This window comes from Pelophylax lessonae (genome assembly GCF_965119305.1).
Source record: "Pelophylax lessonae genome assembly, chromosome: 12".
Taxonomy (NCBI): domain Eukaryota; kingdom Metazoa; phylum Chordata; class Amphibia; order Anura; family Ranidae; genus Pelophylax; species Pelophylax lessonae.
Genome location: NC_138779.1, coordinates 30,054,966 through 30,074,206, shown reverse-complemented (window position 1 = coordinate 30,074,206; position 19,241 = coordinate 30,054,966). Strand labels below are relative to the sequence as shown.

The following is a 19,241-nucleotide window of genomic DNA, read 5'->3' as shown; positions in this document are numbered from 1 at the left end:
AAGCGTCAAAACAAAAAAATGTGTAAATCTCGAGTGCAGCTACGCACTCAACTAAAACCTATACATAAATCATGAATTGAACAATACAAACAAATGTGTTGCACTAACCAAAAAAAAGTGCAAATGCGTAAAGATAGAAATATCAGAATTTCATCAAATACAATAACAATCTAAGTAGTGTTGGAAACTGATGAAACAATAATGTGCAAACAATGCGAAAAAAGTCCAAAGGAAATCCCTTAAACAGAAAAAGTGTTCAGCGCAATAAGTCCATAGGCAAATTCATGTGTCGCCAGATTCCAGTCAACCAGTGTAAGTGAGCCGCACTCTACACCCAGGTGGAGCTACAGTGGTGACATCATGCCTGCTACGGTGTTGATCATGTTTTTCTGAATTAAATGCGATTTTGACCTTGTCTATTGTAAGTAGTTTTAACTTTATTAAATGCTGGATTTACAAACTACTACACTATGAGATCCTCCTTTGCCTTTATTTTATACCGAGTTTGGTATGTGGATAGCCTTGGCCTTCGATGTTTTTCACCTGAGCCCTGGATCAAAACATCCATCCCAGTGAGATATCTCCTTAAATCACAGCCAGACCTCCATCACTGAGTCCCTCCCTGCTGGTAAGCAGCTTGTCAGTGGGGGTGTGCACGCGGGTAGTGTGGGTAACTGGAATCTGGTGAGACATGAATTTGCATATGGGCTTTTTGCACTGAGCACTTTGAAGTTGAGGAAACAATAATATGTCTACAATGGACTTTTTTTTTTTTTTGCATTGTTTGTACAAACACTATTTAGCTTGTTATTGTATTTGATGAAATTCTGATATTTTTATCTCTATAATCAAAAGGAATACTTGACTCCTAATTAAAGCAGAACTTCTGTATACAAATTTCCCTGATGCTCCACCCCCATTCCTGTATACAAATTTCCCTGATGCTTCACCCCATTCCTGCATAGTTGAGAATGAGGTGTCCTGCTCCTGCAGCCCCCTGGGTTGTCCCATTCATATATTAAAAGATGCAATAGGAGACCATTCACAGAGCAAGGCTTCTTGAACCAAGACAAGGAAGACCAAGATGGCAGCCCCGGAACATAGGCTGCAACACTTGAAAAGAGGATTGCAGTAGAACTTCACCAGATCTGCTGGGCAGGGGGAATATGTTTTTAAAAAATCCAGCATAAAACGGGAAAGTGAAGCCCATCTTTTTAAAGCAAAATTAGTTGTTTAGAAAAAAAAATAAAAAATTAAATAAGTATACTCACCTAGGTTAATGCAGCATCGATCTGATGCTTCATCTGTCCCATGCCAGCTCTGCACTCAGGACTGAGTGATTGAAGACTGCTGATTGTTCAGCTCTTAGCATTCTGTGAGCTGGGGACTGTCAGTTGCTCTGCTGCCACTGCACTAAATTGAGCGCTAAGCTATAAGGGGAGGCTGGCTTAGGTTCTCAGCAGCTCGCTGAAAGGCTGAGCCAGCTGCAGGTCCAGGCATCTGGTCTGGATCTTTTTAGAGCCTAGACGGGGCTCTGTGATATCAGCTGAAAACGGGTGACAGTAGTGCAGACCTAACTGCACTCCTGTGATCCATAGAAGTATGGCTATACTTCTCCTTTAGGAACCAATTACTGTTTTGTAGCTTACTGAAGAAATAAAACACTTACGGCTTGTCTGGTGACATCATATACAGGATTTCTTTCTCTTGCTCACGAGAAGCATTCATGGAGTTGTTGGAGGACAAGCTTTGGTTTGCACTTATATAACTTACGCCAGCTTCAAATGTGACATTATAAATTGTTCCTGCAACGAAAAAATAAAAATAGGAGAATATGGCCAGGGAAGTGATAGTACATATATAAATCAAGAGCACGTGTAAACAGCTAACCAAAGTAGGGAAAACTGCAGCCATAATCAACGGTCTGCTCTCATTTTTTCATGCTCACACAAACCAAACCTGCATGTCTGGAGTGGGTAAACAGCACCCCATGTATAGAGCAGATCTTGAGAAACAATAGTAACCAGAAGAAAGGAAAAAAAAAATAAATCCTGCGCTATAATCATCTCTCTGGAAACCGCAGTTATGATTGTCACCTGAATTGGGCCAGACTGAGTGGTCTATGGCTGTACTCCAAAAGCTGTATAGACAGGATTTAAATCTGAACATACAGCTGTGGCCAAAAGTTTCAAATATTCATTTTCACACATTCTGCTGCCTCAGTTTTTATGATGGCAATTTGCATATACTCCAGAATGTTATGAAGAGTGATCGATCAGATTAATTGCAAAGTCCATCCATGAAAATGAACTTAATCCCACAAAAAATAAATAAAAAAATGACTGCATTTCAGCCCTGCCACAAAAGGACCAGCTGACATGTCTGATTCTCTTATTAACACAGGGGTTACTGTTGACACGAACAAGGCTGGAAATTGCGCTGTAATGCTGATGGGATACTGGAAGCTTTAAAAAGGAGGGTGGTGCTTAAAAATCATTGTTCTGCCTCGGTTAACCATGATTAAATGCAAGGAAACATGGTTTTGCACAGAGCAGCCCCGATCCTTTTCTCAGGTCCCCCTTCCCCTGCCAAGTGCCCTCACAGCAGGAGGCTTGCTATAGGGACACTAGTGCATGCTCACTCCCGAGCTGGATGTTTATCTATTGCCACAGAGTGTGACTCGGTCCCGTGCCCCTCTCTCCAAACTGGCAGTGATCAATAGCTACAGGAGCCAATGGCTCCCACTGCTGCCTATGTCCAATGAGAAGAGAACCACTGCTCTTATGCAGAACACTGGATCGAGATCAGGCTCCGTTAAGTATAATGGGGCATAGAATGTATTAAGGGGTTGTAAAGTCCTTCTGTGTGCAGCAGCCCCCCCCCCCCCCCAATACTTACCTGAGCCCCCTCAATCCAGCAATGTCCACGACTGTCTCAGCCATCCAGGACTCCCCTCCTCATTGGTGAAGACACAGCAGCAGCGCCATTGGCTCCTGCTGCTGTCAGTCAGTTAGCCAATGAGGAGAGAGGGGACAGGGCCAAGTGGCAGCTCCGTGTTTGAAAGGACACACAGAGCTGCCACTTGGCTTGGGTATCCCAATAGCAAGCTGCTTGCTGTGGGGGCCCTCAAGGGGACGGAGGTGCCAGGAGAGCAGAGGAGGATCCAGACTGCTCTGTGCAAAACTAACTGCATAGAGCAGGTAAGTATAACAGGTTTGTTATTTTTATTGAAAAAAAAAAAAAAACACGAGACTTTACAATCAGTTGAAAGGTAAAATAGCCTTTTGCCTATAGAACCACTTTGATAGCAAGAGCCAAACAACGACCTGCTAACTAATCTTGATCTAAACTCAGTACTTACTGTCAGGCGTGCTGATCGCTCTACCTTCCAGGATCCCAGTGGATTGCGGGTCTGAAGTGCGAAAGGAAACTATATAGGGAATAATTTGAAAGTATTATAGAGACAGGACAAAAAAAAGAAAAAAAAAAAATATAACACAACACAGGAAGGTGACTAGCATTGCGATTAGTGTTATCCTATCAAAATAAGCCTTCTAAGACAGCAGAAACTGACAGGATCAGAAAGTATTTAGGACACCTTTATTAAGAGCAAGTTAAAAAGAAATATCCTAAACTTCTAGATTTACTAGGTAAAAAAAGGAAAATATACATCTTGACTATGTTGGATGGCGCACACTTTAATGATCAGGTACATACCCAGCTTACTGTTTGCACTGATTGAGGAAGGTGACGAAGGCTGCGCTCCTATACTCTTGCTCCTTGGCTTTGCACACCCTTCTGCTAGTTTTTTGGCAGAGTTAAGGATAGCCTGAGTGCTCAGAGACATCCGCCTGTGGGATGACATACGTTTTAGCACCAGCTAACCGTGATCAGTCATGACAATTAAAAAGGAACTATCCTCTTTACCTGGGACGGGATATCTGTCCAGCCATAATGGCGATTCGGGGTGTTCCTAAAGGCGTAGTAGGTGAACCTGTACCTTGACCTTCTTGTATGACAGCAAGAGGAGACCGGCGAACTTGTGGTGTTCGCGGAGATCCAGCAGGAGCAGAAATCTAGAAACAAAGCAAAAAAAACTGAGATTTTCAAGAAAAGATTAATAAAAGCACTTAGTAACGATGGTAAAGACAGGTGTTATTTTTTTCTGGCTTTATTTTGGCTAATTTAGTATTTAGCAAGTATCTTCACTGAAACAGGACCAGGTATATTCTCATTTTATATAAAGAGTCTTATCAAAAGAAATCAAAAATTACTGCTGTAAGCATCTTTTTCCAAAATAAAAAAGAAAACGAAAAACAGACCCACACAAAAGGCATCTGCCATTTTGCACCACCAATACGTGTTTTTCACTGATTAAGTAGATACCCCCTTTAGCTGCCTTTTAGAGTTACTGTTTTTTTTTTTATGTACAGCACATGCACCATAAGGAAGAGGGGGTGGCCCCCAAAAATAAGCCTTTTCAGCATGTTTTTGATGTCCTACCAATAGTGCTGTCACCAATTTAGAGAGGAAATGCACATTAAAAACGGTACCTTGAGCGCTTTTACATATACCAAGAGAACATATGCAATGTAAACCTTGTTCTTTGCAATGACTAAATCTTTGCAATTGATATAAAATTTTAACTAGGCACTATTCTTTAAAAATGCCCACCCAGATGTTCCAAGTTGATGTTACCTTTTCAAGAATGCAGTTTGTGTGCTTACCTGTGGGCTGCCAAGGATCATACCATTGGCCACAGAATTGGACAGCTCATTCTCATTCTTCTCCCACTCCAACTGCTCCTCATACCTCTTCATGTCATATTCAATCTCTGCAGCCAGCTGCTTGTCAATGGCAAAGAAATCCTTAATCTCGTCACGGTAGTCTTGCATCATTTCCTGCAAAAGGAACACAAACCGTAGCTATAAATTCTGTACCTCCACACAACCTCCGTCTGTCAGTCTTCTGCCCAGCAACTTACCCGCAGGCAATTCATAAGGTCCCTCACAGCAGGAATGCGCTGCTGTTCCAGAAGCCCCTTCAGAGAAGACATAATGGGGATGATGTTTTCTATAAAGTTCCTCTTCTGAACCTGTGGAAGGCCAAAATTGGAAGGCAATCATTCCAAAGAGTCTCCAAAGGAATGTATGGTATATTTGATTAAGGTAATCAGACGGGTTAGGAGTTAAATGGATAATATAACTGTTTTGTCTGTTTGAGTTCACATCTTTCACAAAATGTTAACTTTCTTTACCGATATAAAATCAGTCTTTTACAAATTTATACTGCATGCACCCAGATTGTAAAGTATGCTCGGCTTTTTAAAAAGTAAAGTACATGAATGCCTGCTACATGTTGGCATCTACACTCCTCTAGCTGGCACAGGACCGCCTGCCAACAACCGGTGTATGATCAGGTCGTCCTGTGCTAGCTAGGGGAGTGTAAATGCCAACATGGCCATTCAGCAGTCTATGTAAACTGATCCCTTCTGCTCTTCAGGACTGATTCAGCACACCACCTGTTGTGCACAGCCAGGAACTATCTGAACCTGCATTGCTACCCACTGGGTAAGAGTGGTAAATATGAAGGACTAGATATTCTTTTTTCAGATTTACACAACTAGGAAAAAAAAAAAAAAAAAAACAACAAAATAGGATTTTTCACTTACCGTAAAATCCCTTTCTCTGATGTTCATTGAAGGACACAGCTCCTGATTCTTAACCATTGGGTTACACTGCCCCCTACACAAGTAGAACACTAGGCAGGAAAAAGCATGTCTACACCTATGGGCAGTCCCAGGGGGTATAGCATACACCCACTCTCAGCTATAGGCACTCTGTTTTGTTACAAGCAAGGTTAGAAGAAAGCCAACTCCATAGAGGGGCGGGTGCTGTGTCCGTCAATGATCATCAGATAAATGGATTTTACAGTAACATTTTCTCTTTCGTTGACGGACACAGCTTCTTCTTCTTTACCATTGGGACGTCCCAAAGCAGTGTTAAACATGAGGGGTGGGAAAACTATCAGAAAAAAATTCCCAAGACTAACTGTAGCCAACCAGGTAACAGAGCTCAACCATAAACTACTGGAGCTCACCTGAAAAACAATACACCCTTAAAGAGGACCAAGTACTCTAAACAGCAGCCAGCAAAACCTTTGCCAAAAGAAACATCTGCAGATGCCAACACAACCACTTTACAAAAAACTTTGTAAAAGTGTGCACCAACGAGCAGGTGGCCACCTTGCCACCCTGCGTTAATGATGCTTAAAAACAGAAAGCTCAGAAGACACTAAGCGCCCTAGTAGAGTGCACCCAAACAGGGAAAGGTGGAACCTGACTCCTGACGCAATAGGCCTGAACCACCCTCTGATCCATCTGGAAATGGTCGCAGAAGAAGGGGACAACCCTTTGCGAGGTCCGTCAATGAGCACAAATAGAGAGTCTGACCTTCTAAAAGACTCTGTAGCTGCCAGGAACACTCTAATTGCCCAGACAACATCAAGACACGCAAGGCAATTTCCTTGAGGTGTTTAGACCTGGGATACAGGAAAGGTAACACAATGTCTTCAAATGACAGTCAGAGACCACCATAGGAAGGAATGACGGACAGAGGCAAAGCACCACCTTATACTTGTGAATCACCATAAGGTGAACAGGATAACGCTGTCAGTTCGGACGCCTTGCATGCAGAGGCGATAGCCACCAAAGGCGGCCACCTTCTGGGGCAGCATAAGCAGGAAACCTCCTGAATATTTTCAAAGAGAAGCTTCAGTAGAGCTGAAAGCACCACATTAAGGTGTACGTTTAGTAACCGATGGTAATTCTTGCATTATCACCGTTCTCCTAACACCACCAATTTTTACACCGGCTGTGAGGCTGTTTAGTAAACCGTGCTGTGTTGACTCCAGCTCGGTGATAAGTGGTGTTAGCCATCAGTGTGTTAGCACCGTGTTAGAGAGTGGGGAAGGTTTAACTAGCTGCACAGCAGACATCCTGTGTGTGAAAACCTATGATCCACAGTAAAAGAACATTGAATGTTTCTCAGAGCTGTTGAAAAATAAACACATGTAAAAGCACATACACACCCTGACTAATATTCTAAAATATACATTTACATATATTATTTTTTTAAAACTACTATTCCTCTAACATCCTCCACCCTAAAGGATCATAAGTTAATCCTTAGAACTGAGTTATGGGGTTAAAATATAGCCAATAAAAAATAAAAAAAAAAAAACACATTTAAAACCTATTACACACTTTTATTAAAATAAAGTTTTTTTTTTTTTTTTAATATTACCCTGCCATCCCTCCCACCTTAGCTAACTGCATTAATTTCCAGACATTTCTTTGTCTCTTTTTAGGGCTGGTTCACACGATGCCACACATAAATCGCACAGAAATATACTGTTCATTCCTATGCGATTAAGACTGCATGCAAAATGTACTCTATTTGCGATTTGCAGTGGGTGTCATTAGAAAGTTAATGACCCCTCAAACGCAGGTTGCAAACGCATTGCATTTTCCCACACCTGCCTGCACTGGACTGCATGGTACAAAAGATCTGATTACAGTGTGGTTTAAAAAGTAGTGAATGCACTACTTTTGGTGCAGCATGGTGTAATTTTAGCCCATTCAAAACAAATTGGCTGAAATGGCACTGCATAGAGCCACATGTAAATTGCACAGGAATGCACAGCTCATTTCTGTGCGATGCATGTGTAGGCATGTAGGCCCTGAATGGGCTAAAATCGCACTAGGCTGCACCAAAAGTAGTGCATGCACTTTTTAAACCGCACTGTAACCAGATCGCATGGTACAAAAGTATTATGCGATCCAGTGCAGGCAAACGCACTACATTTCCAACCTGCATTTGGGGTGTCATTACCTTTCTATTGACACCCACTGCAGATCACAAATGGAATGCATTTTGCATGCCTTCTGATCGCACAGGAACTCACAGTGCATTTCTGTGAGATTCATGTGCTGGCGTGGTGTGAATCGGCCCTTAAAAGTACATATCAATCCTACGTGTCAGCTGCCAAGCATCAGACATGCTAAGGCATACATTAATATATATATATATATATATATATATATATATATATATATATATATATATATATATATATATATATATATATATATATATATATATATATATATATATATATATATATATATATCTTTTTTTTTTTTTTTTTTTTCAACCACCAAGTTAAACAAAAAAATTACTTGATTCACACATTCAATTTGTGAGGACGGGGGAATCATTTCCACTGAGCTATTGTGTTCTGACCACAGGGATACTTCCCCTCTGTCTGAATACTGATCAGTACTGCAGGCTATAGCTGGCAGCACAAATTGATTGAGGAAAACCCCCACAGGCTGGTTGTATAGAAGTCCATCTACAACTTAACTTCTGTACAACCAGCCTGCCCATACATTGATGGAATTTCAGTTGGTCCGTGCTGAACCAGCCAAATTTCCGTCCATGTATGACTGGCTTAAGATAGTGGTCTCATGCAGTAAGAAATATGCACCTCTCTGTCATTGAGGTCTAACTCCTCTCCTTTCTCAGCATAGATGTCCACTCTGCTCTGCCATTATATATGCATGATATGTGAATGCTGCAGACACAGGGTTCTAGATGAATACGTACCCTGCAGTCTACAATAGTGTTGTCCTGAAGCACTTACTGACCACAATGAGAAGTAAAATTTCTCTTCTACACTGAAAAAAAGGCCTCAACACCTGGTCTGACTAGGTGTTAAATTCAGGAGATTTAACACCAAGTTTACACTGGTTTTAAGACTTCTGAACTAACACGGGTTACTAAACAGGTACATTCCTATACTAACACTGTAGTTATCACAGAGACAACACCATAAGGTGAAGAGACGTGATATTTGGTTCCTACTTTGGTTAACACGGTTTACTAAACACGTCTTAGGAAATTATCACCTTGATTCTCTGTGATAAAGCCTAACACCACCTAACACCCATTTAACACCGGTTACTAAACGTACACCTAAGATTCCAGGGCAGCAACGGAGCCCGCACTGAAGGAACCAAATGTCGGACACCCTGGAGAAAAAGGTAAGCCCCAGGGAGTGTGTGGCCAAAGGTCATTGGAAAAAAGACACCCATACCCGATACCTGGCCCTTGATGGTACTCTAGGCCAATTTCTGTTTAAACCCCCGTTGAAAGAATGTTAAGATCTGATCCGAGAGAGCGAGGATGAACCCCAAGAGACTCACACCACGCAATATACGTCTTCTACATACTATGGTAGATCTTCTGAGAGGCAGATTTCCTAGCTTTCAACAGCATAGGAATCACTGATTCAAACCTCCATCCTTCAGCACCTGGATACTCCCTCAACACTGTACAGCAGGAATGGAGCATGCACGTGTGACATTTCACTCAGCGGATGAAGTCAGCACTCATCCCACAGCGTTAACCGCTTCTGCAGCAAAAACAATAAATAGCACCCAGTAACCTATGCATAATTAGGTAGCTCCTGAAGCTTGGTCCAACTGGCCCACTCAGTCTTCAGACACAGGACAAGCGCTGAGGCATTGCCAGCAGCTCTAGACCTGGAAAGTGGGCTGCAGCTAACTTCTACAAGAACAGAGTATGTAAAACGAAAGCATTAAAAAAAAAGTTAATCTTGCAGAGCTGGGGGAAAAATAAATACCAGTTTCCCTCATCCATGCAAGCGAGGTGAATGGAGGATTCTTCTCCCCTGCCCGGACATTGTTTTCTGATAGTGGGACCCAGCGCTGTCAGAATAAACTGATCAGCAGCTGCTGATTGGCAAAAGTTTTCCAACTTGCTCAGTGGACAGAAGTTGATCTAACAACAAAACTTGTCAAACAGGGACAAATCACACACTGATTGAAATTTAGCCAATCCCTCCTAAACTGGACAAATTTAGATTCACCTAAGACACCAGCAATTTAACACATTAAGATTTCCTGTATCCTTTAAGTGGATGAAAAACATTTCTGAAAAAAATAAAATAAACTTCCTTTTAAAGAAAAATACCCCTAAACTCCATTTGTATTGGCTACATATCCATCCCTTAATAACTGCATTTGTTTTGTAACAAACATTACCTGTGAGATTAGCTTTTTCTGTGCGACCTGCATCACAGCATTAGCCATGGCCATCTCGTCGTCATCTCCGCCAACATCTTCTCCAGGTTTGGACCGCATCGCTGACAACTTTATCTCCTTGCAGCTCATGATCTCAAAGAGGTCTGCCAGTAAATCGTTCGCTTCCATGTCAATCGGTAAAACGCTGTCTACAAAACAAGCTACAAAAACAAAAAAATTTGACACCTAGGATAGTAGATGCCAAGTTCAGATTTGCCATTGCTCAACACACCAAGACATGACAATTTCCAATCTTGCTATAAGCCCCATTTATAGCAGAGAACAGGTGGTCATAAAGTCGATTTATGTGTAGGGCCCTCGGTTTGACTGCTAGATAGTACAGCTTATCCAGTTCTGGTCTAGAGACTTACCCAAAACATTCTGGCTGATCTTGGTCGTCAGGCTAAATCTTTGTTCATCAGTAAAGTGCTCAAGCAAAAACTTGTAGATCTTCATCCTTTTCTCTTTGTTCTCATTTCCCTTGAGCGAAAAGAGTTTCCGTTCCCTGCGACAACACAACAGGATTTAGAAGAACTAGGAGAGAAAGTGAGACATTTTGGGGAATGCAGAGACAAGGTTCACTCACCTCTCTGTCTGTGAAAACTTGTTGTACTTCTCGTGTTTTTCATAACAATTAAAATGGAAAATGCACTCAATGAAATGCTGTGAGAACATGACAGGATTTCTCTTCAGCAGAAGATGGACCAGACAGAATTCACCAAATCTGCATTGATAGGATAACTGGAGTAAGGTTCAAAGAAATGAAAACCGCACGACAATCTTTGCGAGGTGAGAATACATCCTTACATCTGAGACCCCGTTCACACTGGGGCGACCTGTCAGGCAACCTGGTCACCTGACAGGTTGCCGTAGGTCGTCTGCCATAGAGAAGCTGTGGACCCGGCGACACAAGTCGCTCCGACTTAGAAAAAGGGTCCGGAGCTTCTTTGGGGCGACCTGCATTGACTTCAATGTTATGAAGTCCGTGCCGGCCGCTCCGAGGTCGCGGTGCGAGCTGTGCACCGCGACCTGTGAGGTCGCCCCGTCAAGTAGCGTCGCCACAGTGTGAACGGGGTCTTAGACACCAAGCTAAAACGTTTTAAAAGTCTTTATAAATAAAGTTTTCTGCTTTGTTTCTATCCTCCCAAGGGTGATGCAACTGTGGTCCGCCATGTCTCCCAAAGGCCATTCAGAGAAAGAAAGGCAACTGTACCAATAATTAAACCTAAACCCTAGTCACGGCTATAAATTAAGGTGAAAAAAAAAAAAAAAAAAAAACAGCCCTCGCACAATACTCCTCACTTACTAAATCACATTTCATGTGTTTTGCTGCTTTGCTATGGCCACTGAACCCTAACCCAAAAAACTTACCAGTATTTCTTCCTCCTTACATGACGGTGTTTGACCAGCACACCAGTTTCGTATGCTGATTCAGTTGAGCATCAATTTACAAAAACCTTTAATGCACAGAAACTTACTTGGCAATATCTGGATCTGGATCCACCAACACACTGATAAAACGGAAGAAAAGGGAACCCTTCCACTTTATAAACTCTTCCTGTTGATTTTAAGAGATTGACAAGCTTAGAGAAAAAAAAAAAAAGGTGAAGCATTCAACATTTTAACAGTTATATTAGATGTCTGTTTAATATTATAATTAAATAAATGATCTTACTTTAAAAAAAAAAAAAAAACTTTTACAATTTTGCAGAAGGACAGAGACAAAGATGTTCAGATAAAAGGTGGAGGCTCTAGGCCTCAACCCAACCTTTTCTTAGTGTAGCACAAGGAAGGCCTCTAAGCCAGTTAGAGGCGACAGCTCAAAAATTCACCTTGCAGAAGTGATAATTACAAGAAAGGCCATCTTGCGAGTAAGTAGATAAGGGAGTATCCCCCCCCAGTAGATTCAAAGAGTTGTGTATGAAGAACCAATATAACCAGGTTGACACCCCGCAGTGATACTGGGGAATGCAAAAAGAGAACAGCATATGCGACACCCTAAATAAAAGGTCCTCCTTAGAGAGTGAGGGGGGAAGCAGTCTCTGACCAAGAACATCCAAATTCAAAAGTAGACCCTGGATGGTACTCATGGCTAGGCAGGCATTCATCCAGTCCAAATTGGAAGCAGGCAGGATTTGTCTATTGAAGAAGAACATTCTGGGATGGAATATCTTCACCTCGCACTATGAGAAATTTACATTCTGGATGCAATGGTAGACCTTGCGAGAAGCATAGGATAACTGAAAACAAGTAGGCCTCAATCTTCATGACCAAGGCTTCAACAGCCAGGCCATTAAGTCAGCCACTGTACGCAGGGTGACAAACTGGTTCTTGTGTTTGAACATCCTAAAGGATCTGTGGACAGTCTGCCAGGGGTCTGATAAGGTCCAAGTAACAAGTTTGCCTGGGGCAGTGCATTGCTTTATATGGAACCAGGATGCCATATAAATCCTGTGTAGCAGATGAGGAAAGGTATAGATTAGGCTGAACAGATCCCATAGAATCACCATGGCATCCACTGTGAATACTAGAACAAACCTGGACCTTTAAGACAAACTTGGGCAGCTTGGGTTGTATCTGGAAACCAGGAGGTCTGCAACCAGAGCCCAGAACCAACGACTGAGGTCTTGAAACCACCTGGGGAACAGAGCATACACAAGTTCAGACGTTGTCAACTGAGAAATTCAACCTGTCAATCTTCCATGCTGAAACGTAATTTCCACTCAAACCTAAATTCCTTCAACTTCTTAGAGCTATGCGACTTCTGGTTCCTTCTTGATAGTTTAGCACAGCTTGCATTGTCTGACTGAGCTCAGATCAGATGACCATGAAGTTGCAAAGTCCAGCATTAAAAGAACGCCTGAATCTGCTTTAAGTTCCAGGATGTTGATCAGGAGCCAAGTTTCCCCTTGCAATCAAGTCCCTGGCAGGGAGGGGGTAACCAAGACTCCTGCAGAGTTTAACAAGCTGGCATCTGTCGTGAGAACCTTTCATGGCTAAGAGAGGAAAGATTTTCCTGATTCCAGGGCTGAATTCAGACATCAGAAGAATGCAAAGATCTAGAGAATGAGTCTACGCCATTCAGACAAAATGTTGAGCTACAATGGTGTGGAATGGGGTTGTACAAATGGGACTGCCTAGAAGGAGGCTACCCTCAAGTTTAGGACACTCATGCAAAAAGCGAGGGTAGGATGGCTCCTGGACTGTAGCATCCCAACACGAAGAGCAGGTAGTTTTATCTCCCGGGAGGAAAAAGCCCTATGCAGGGCAGTGTCCAAGAGAAGGCCCAGATACTTGAAGCGATGGGTCGATTCCAGTGCCAATTTCTGGAAGTTCAGGATCCAGCAAAATCCTTTAATGTACCCCATTATGGAAATACCCCAAGAGAGATGGAGAGCCAGACACAAGGGGGCAACACCTTGGGTATTACCCAAGGTTTCATGGACAGTCCAAAAGGAAAGACTGGACTAACTGGTTGTATGGTGAGCTCACAGTAAAGTGCAGAAAGTATAGATGCGCTAGAAAGTTGGGACATGTAGGAAGCATCGTTAAAGGTCCACAGAGGTCACAAAGTCTCTTGGATTGAAGAAAGCAATGACTGACCTTGCACGTTCCATGTTGAATTTTTTTTACCTGAGGAAAGTATAGAGAACCATTTGGACCAGGATGGATTGAATGCCTCCTTTGGCCTTGGAACCAGTGAAAAGGTTTGAGTAAGCAAATTTAAATCTATCCACTACCAGAACCATGGCTATGACCCCCTGACAGAGGAGCTGAGTCAATTCAGCAGAGGCTATTTGTTGTGGGGAAGATAGAAAATGAAACAACAAAACGAAACACCAAAACACCATCAAGTCCTGGTACAGAAAGTGATAGAAAACCTAGCTAGTAGCCCCTGGACAGCAGGAGTTTTGAATAGTCCTAGGACCCTTTGCTCAAAGATCAACAACTTCCCCAAAACTAAAAAGTGGGAGAACTAGTGAGCAGGCTTGAAGGATTTGAAGATCCAAGATGTGGTGTAAACAGAGTCCTAGGTTTGGACTGAGACTAGCGGGTCCAGGGGGAAGGATAGAAACATTTCCTAAATTCCAAAGAAGAGGACTTCCCAGAGTGATACCTAGTCTTCTCTACTGGGGAAAAGGGTGCACTCACCCCTAGTGATATCCTTAAGAAATGTAGAACGAGATGCATTGAAGAGGCTGTCCCTGTCAAAAGGCAACAGTTCTTGGACTGCGGTCTCACGGCAACAGTTCTTGCACTGCGGTCTCACGGCAACAGTTCTTGCACTGCGGTCTCACGGCAACAGTTCTTGCACTGCGGTCTCACGGCAACAGTTCTTGCACTGCGGTCTCACGGCAACAGTTCTTGCACTGCGGTCTCACGGCAACAGTTCTTGCACTGCGGTCTCACAACACTGAAGCCAGAGGGTGCTCTGCACATGGACTAAAAAAGGAGACTCATGCTGGATAATAGGCAAAAAAATGATGAAGCCCATCTATGCAGTATGGCAGGGCCACAGGCAAAAACTCCAGGTGTTGGGAGGACTCTATGGTCCATTAGGATAAATCCAGGATCCAGTATTAGACATATCCTTGGATCGGACATCTAAGATCTGGTAGATGGCCATGGTCGCAAAGGTGGGTTGCAGAACAGCTAAGGAGAAGACGACCTTAGATAGGTTATACTCTAACCCGCAGGATTACTCACCTGCAGTAGGTTGGTAAGCATGATGAGGGTTTGCTTCCGAATGAATGGATCTCGGTCTCGAAGACAGACAGACACATTAGGGATGTATCTGTCCACCATGGTGGTGTATCGGACACACAGGTCACATATCACGATAATGACATTGTTACGGATGGCCACGTCATTGCTGACCTCCAGTTCTCGGGCGAGAGCCGGGATACATTTCTTAGCCAGGTCCTCATGTTGGAGACAAAGCTTACCTGGAAGAAAGTTCATCTGAAGTTAAAACACAAAAGGGATCAAACACAGCAATGGCAACACCATTGTTAAAAAAAAAAAAAAATAACCCATGAATACCCAATATGTATGCTATCCAGTGGTCTCAAGAACCAGTAAAATCATGCCTCTTTATAGCATATTTCATGGGGCATCAACTAAGCTGGTAAGAGACAATTACGGAACAGGAGCTATTTGGCGAGGTCAGCACACCCACAGACAGTAGGACCCTACCAATCAGGCAAAAAACGACCAGCTCAAAAAAGTCTTCTCATATCTATGGGCAACTGAACAGTACAACTGCCTGAAGATTGAATATTAATAATGAAGGTAATGTGATACTGACTATGAAGTCAGACTCCTATAAAAAGGGGCATTCATCTCAGAAAAGTTGTAAAGAGACCTATTTTTGTATATAAAAACCTATAAAAGGAATTTCTCCTCGAGGAGTGGGATTTTAAAAATGGCAATTATACAGTCACATATATACATATGTATAACAAATAAATTTTAATCTTATTAATTCACAAGAGTAAAAAGGTTTAAAACCAAAAAAAAAAAATGAGACGGCGTACATATTCAAATGCATCACCAGTGACGACACCTCATAGGTATTTGCAATATTGTTTTAGAAGTAGCGTTCCCCTATTATTGCTGAATATATTCCAAGGTAACTGTATACACAGAGTTCCCCTTTAACCACTTGAGCTCCAGAAGGTTTTACCCACTCCATGACCTGGCCATTTTTTGCTATTTAGCACTGCACTACTTTAACTGGTAATTGCGCATCATGCAACACTGTACCCAAACTAAATATATAATTTTTTTTTTCACACAAATAGAGCTTTATTTTGTGGTATTTAATAACCACTTTTATTTTTTTTTTAATATAATAATAATAGCAACTAACAGCTTTACAGGGATAAGAAACCGAGATCGTTCCCTGTGTTGATTGTCAGCACAGAGCTCTGGGCTGTGATTGAACACACCCATACACACCCAATCAGCAGGTCACAGTATAGAGCTCTGGGCTGTGATTGAACACACCCAATCAGCAGGTCACGGAACAGAACTCTGGGCTGTGATTGGACACCCCAATCAGCAGGTCACAGCACAGATCGCCTGTTTGCAGTACATTGTGGGTGAGAGATCCGCAAGTAGTTAAAACATCCTATAGAAAACTTAAAAAAGGAGTAAATGGCTTGTCTCTTACCAAGAGTGATGAAAGCATGAGCACGGACCAGTGGTGGCATTCTGGAGCCTCTGAACTGGGAGAGAGGTTGTGAGGATGGCTGGGACTGAGACTGAGTCTGGGACTGAGACTGAGTCTGCGACTGTGGCAGAGACTGGCCCTGCGACTGAGGGACATCTTCGTTCTCCGAGCTGACAGAACCTAAATAAAAGTGCAAAAGTTTTCAGAATAATAAAGCCATACCTTTTGAGGTCAGCATAATCCAATAAATCTTACCCTGCTTTTCTGGCATGGAAGCCAGTATGGACTGAACCAGCAGCAAGACCCGTTTCTCCACGCGGGCCGGACACATCTGGGCAGCATCTCCCAGGGTGAAGAGATATCGGACCTGGGCAGGGAAAGAAAGGTTATGAACCAGACAAATATGGGTTAACGTTTCACAAAAAACCTGTCAAACCAAGGCAATTCATATTGATGAACGAACATCTGCAAACCAGGGCTTACCTTCAGTGAAAACCCACATAACAAAACTATCTTTAGATCCAAAGTTTGGGGCAGCTGAAAATTACATGTAAACTTTCCATTTAAATGTCAAGCTTGAATTTACCATCTCCCCCTTAAGCTGGCCATACACTAGCCGAAAGATTGTTAAAAAACCTGTCATTTGGTCCGATCGTTCGTTTTTCTTCCAGTTAATGGGCACAAATAGAAAATCGTTTTTAACTTTTCAGAGCCGAAAAATAGAAGGAACAGTTTTGAAAATTTGCCAACCGAACGATAAATTGAAAGGTTAATGTGTTTCTCGGCCGACCTGTTTGCACTCGGCATATGTGACAAACTGAACGAAAAACGAATTCACGTCCATTGAACGATTTATCGTTCGAAATTCGGTCATTACACGATGGCACGATTGTCTGCTTTCACGCCCGATTTTTCGTTTTTTGAAAATGAGTTCGCCCGATATTTCAGCCAGTGTATGGCCAGCTTTATTTGTCAAACATTGACAAACAACATTCTGACTGGTTGGCTATCACATGTAACTACTTTCCTACTGGGCAATTTCACCCCCTTCCTGCCCAGGCCATTTTTCAGCTTTCAATCGCATTTTGATTGGCAATTTAGCTGTCATGCAACACTACCCAAATTAAATTTTTTCTAATTGTTTTGAGATAGAGCTTTCTTTTGGTGGTATTTAATCACTGCTGGGTTTTTATTTTTTGCTAAACAAATGAAAAAAAAAAAAAAAGACCAAAAATCTTAAAAAAAAAAAAAAAAATAAAAAAAACAAATATTTTCATTGTTTCAGTTATAAAATTTTGCAAACAAGTAATTTTTCTTCTTCACTGATGAGGCTGCATTCATGGGCACTGATGGAGGCAGCACTAATGGGCACTGATCAGCAGCACTGTTGAGGCTGCACTGAAAATCAGTGCCCCGATTATCAGTGTAAGTCGATAACTGACTATCCTGTGACAGGGGACAGCCAGTTATTGACTTTACTTTCCTCACACAGTGATAGTTTTTTTTAATGTAATGAGCTGTGATTGGACACCGCTGATCACATGGTAAAGGGCCTCTGATTGGCCCTTTACCTTGATCGGTGATCAGCGATCACAGAGCACGCTCTAAGGGCATGCAGGGGGGCAGGGGTCTGGGAAGACGCCCTCCCAGAAATGGATGACCGCACTGTAGCCATAGTGCGTTCGACAAGTGGTTAAAGGACCAGTAGGAGAGAGACACCCTTTTGCACTACATACATTACTAACCCTATCCCTTGGTCCAGCAGACCCCAGCATTATTCTCTTCTGTCCAAATCTCGAGACTGTGCAGTCCCTCAGCATCATTACAGATAATGCAAGGCTATTAACCCTGCACTGACCATGGAGAAGGCAGGATGTGACAGTGGTTGAGAATGCTTTAGAGTTGGGGCAATGATGGACTGGCCGCACAAATTAAAAAAGCTTGCTGGAGTCAGAATTAAGGTTAAAGTGGATCTAAAGCCTTAAGGTTTATTTTTTTAACCTTAATGCATTTTATGCATTAAAGTTATGTCTTTTTTTTTTTTTTTAGTTAAAAATAACAAACATGTTATACAGTGGATATGATAAGTCTACACACCCCTGTTAACCACTTGCCGACCGCCGCACGACTATCTACAGCGGCGGTCAGCCCCTCACAGGCAAAGTGACGTAGGTCTACGTCACTAGCTTGTGAGGGTCTAGGGAGCGAGCGCGCGCCGCCGGAGGCGCGCTCCCGCTCCCGAGTGGTCACGGACCCCCCCGCGCGTGTGACCGGCGGACCCGATGTCCGCCGGCCACTCTGCGATCGGCGGGGGAGAGGGAGAAAGTCAGGCAGCTTGTGTAAACAAGCTGCCTGTCATTCTCCTCGCTGTATGAGAGCTGATCATATGGATCTACTATGTAGATCCGTTGATCACTCTGCATACAGCTGAAGCCACAGCCAATCACAGTTAGAATCACGCCCCTAGGGACACACACAGCCCCTCCCTCACAAATAAAGTTAACCCCTTCACTACCAGTAATTTTGCAGTAACAGTGCATATGTATAGCACTGATTACTGTAGAAATGTCACTGGTAACCCCAAAAGTGTAAAAAATGTCAGTCAAGGGTCCGATCTGTCCGCCGCAATGTCGCAGTACCGCAAAAAAAAAAAAAAAAAAAAAAAAAAAAAAAAAAAATCGCAAAAATGACAAAAATCTTTCCCTTAGTTAGTAAACGCGATAACTTTTGCGCAAACCAATCAAAATACGCTTTTTGCGATTTTTTTTACCAAACATAGGTAGCATAAAACAAATTGGCCGAAAATTTTAAAAAATTTTGATTTTTACATTTTTTTTGGGGGGAATTTCATATATAAAAAAAGGGAAAAATATTGCTATTTTTGCAAAATTTACGCTCTTT

The 19,241-nt window shown here is 42.4% G+C and overlaps 1 protein-coding gene across 1 annotated transcript in view; it reads right to left on the bottom strand.

The window, feature by feature from the left end:
- Positions 1-19,241, bottom strand: part of NCAPD3 (non-SMC condensin II complex subunit D3) — a 67,281-nt gene that overhangs the window by 717 nt on the left and 47,323 nt on the right. Inside the window, exons 22-34 of the mRNA XM_082273420.1 lie at positions 16,596-16,707; positions 16,341-16,520; positions 14,873-15,111; positions 11,644-11,723; positions 10,752-10,889; positions 10,537-10,670; positions 10,127-10,326; positions 4,985-5,095; positions 4,728-4,901; positions 3,928-4,076; positions 3,718-3,851; positions 3,362-3,430; positions 1,670-1,805 (exon numbers count right to left, since the gene is read on the bottom strand). Of these exons, the coding sequence (XP_082129546.1) occupies positions 1,670-1,805; positions 3,362-3,430; positions 3,718-3,851; positions 3,928-4,076; positions 4,728-4,901; positions 4,985-5,095; positions 10,127-10,326; positions 10,537-10,670; positions 10,752-10,889; positions 11,644-11,723; positions 14,873-15,111; positions 16,341-16,520; positions 16,596-16,707 (1,856 nt within the window). The remainder of the gene's footprint in view (positions 1-1,669; positions 1,806-3,361; positions 3,431-3,717; positions 3,852-3,927; positions 4,077-4,727; positions 4,902-4,984; positions 5,096-10,126; positions 10,327-10,536; positions 10,671-10,751; positions 10,890-11,643; positions 11,724-14,872; positions 15,112-16,340; positions 16,521-16,595; positions 16,708-19,241) is intronic.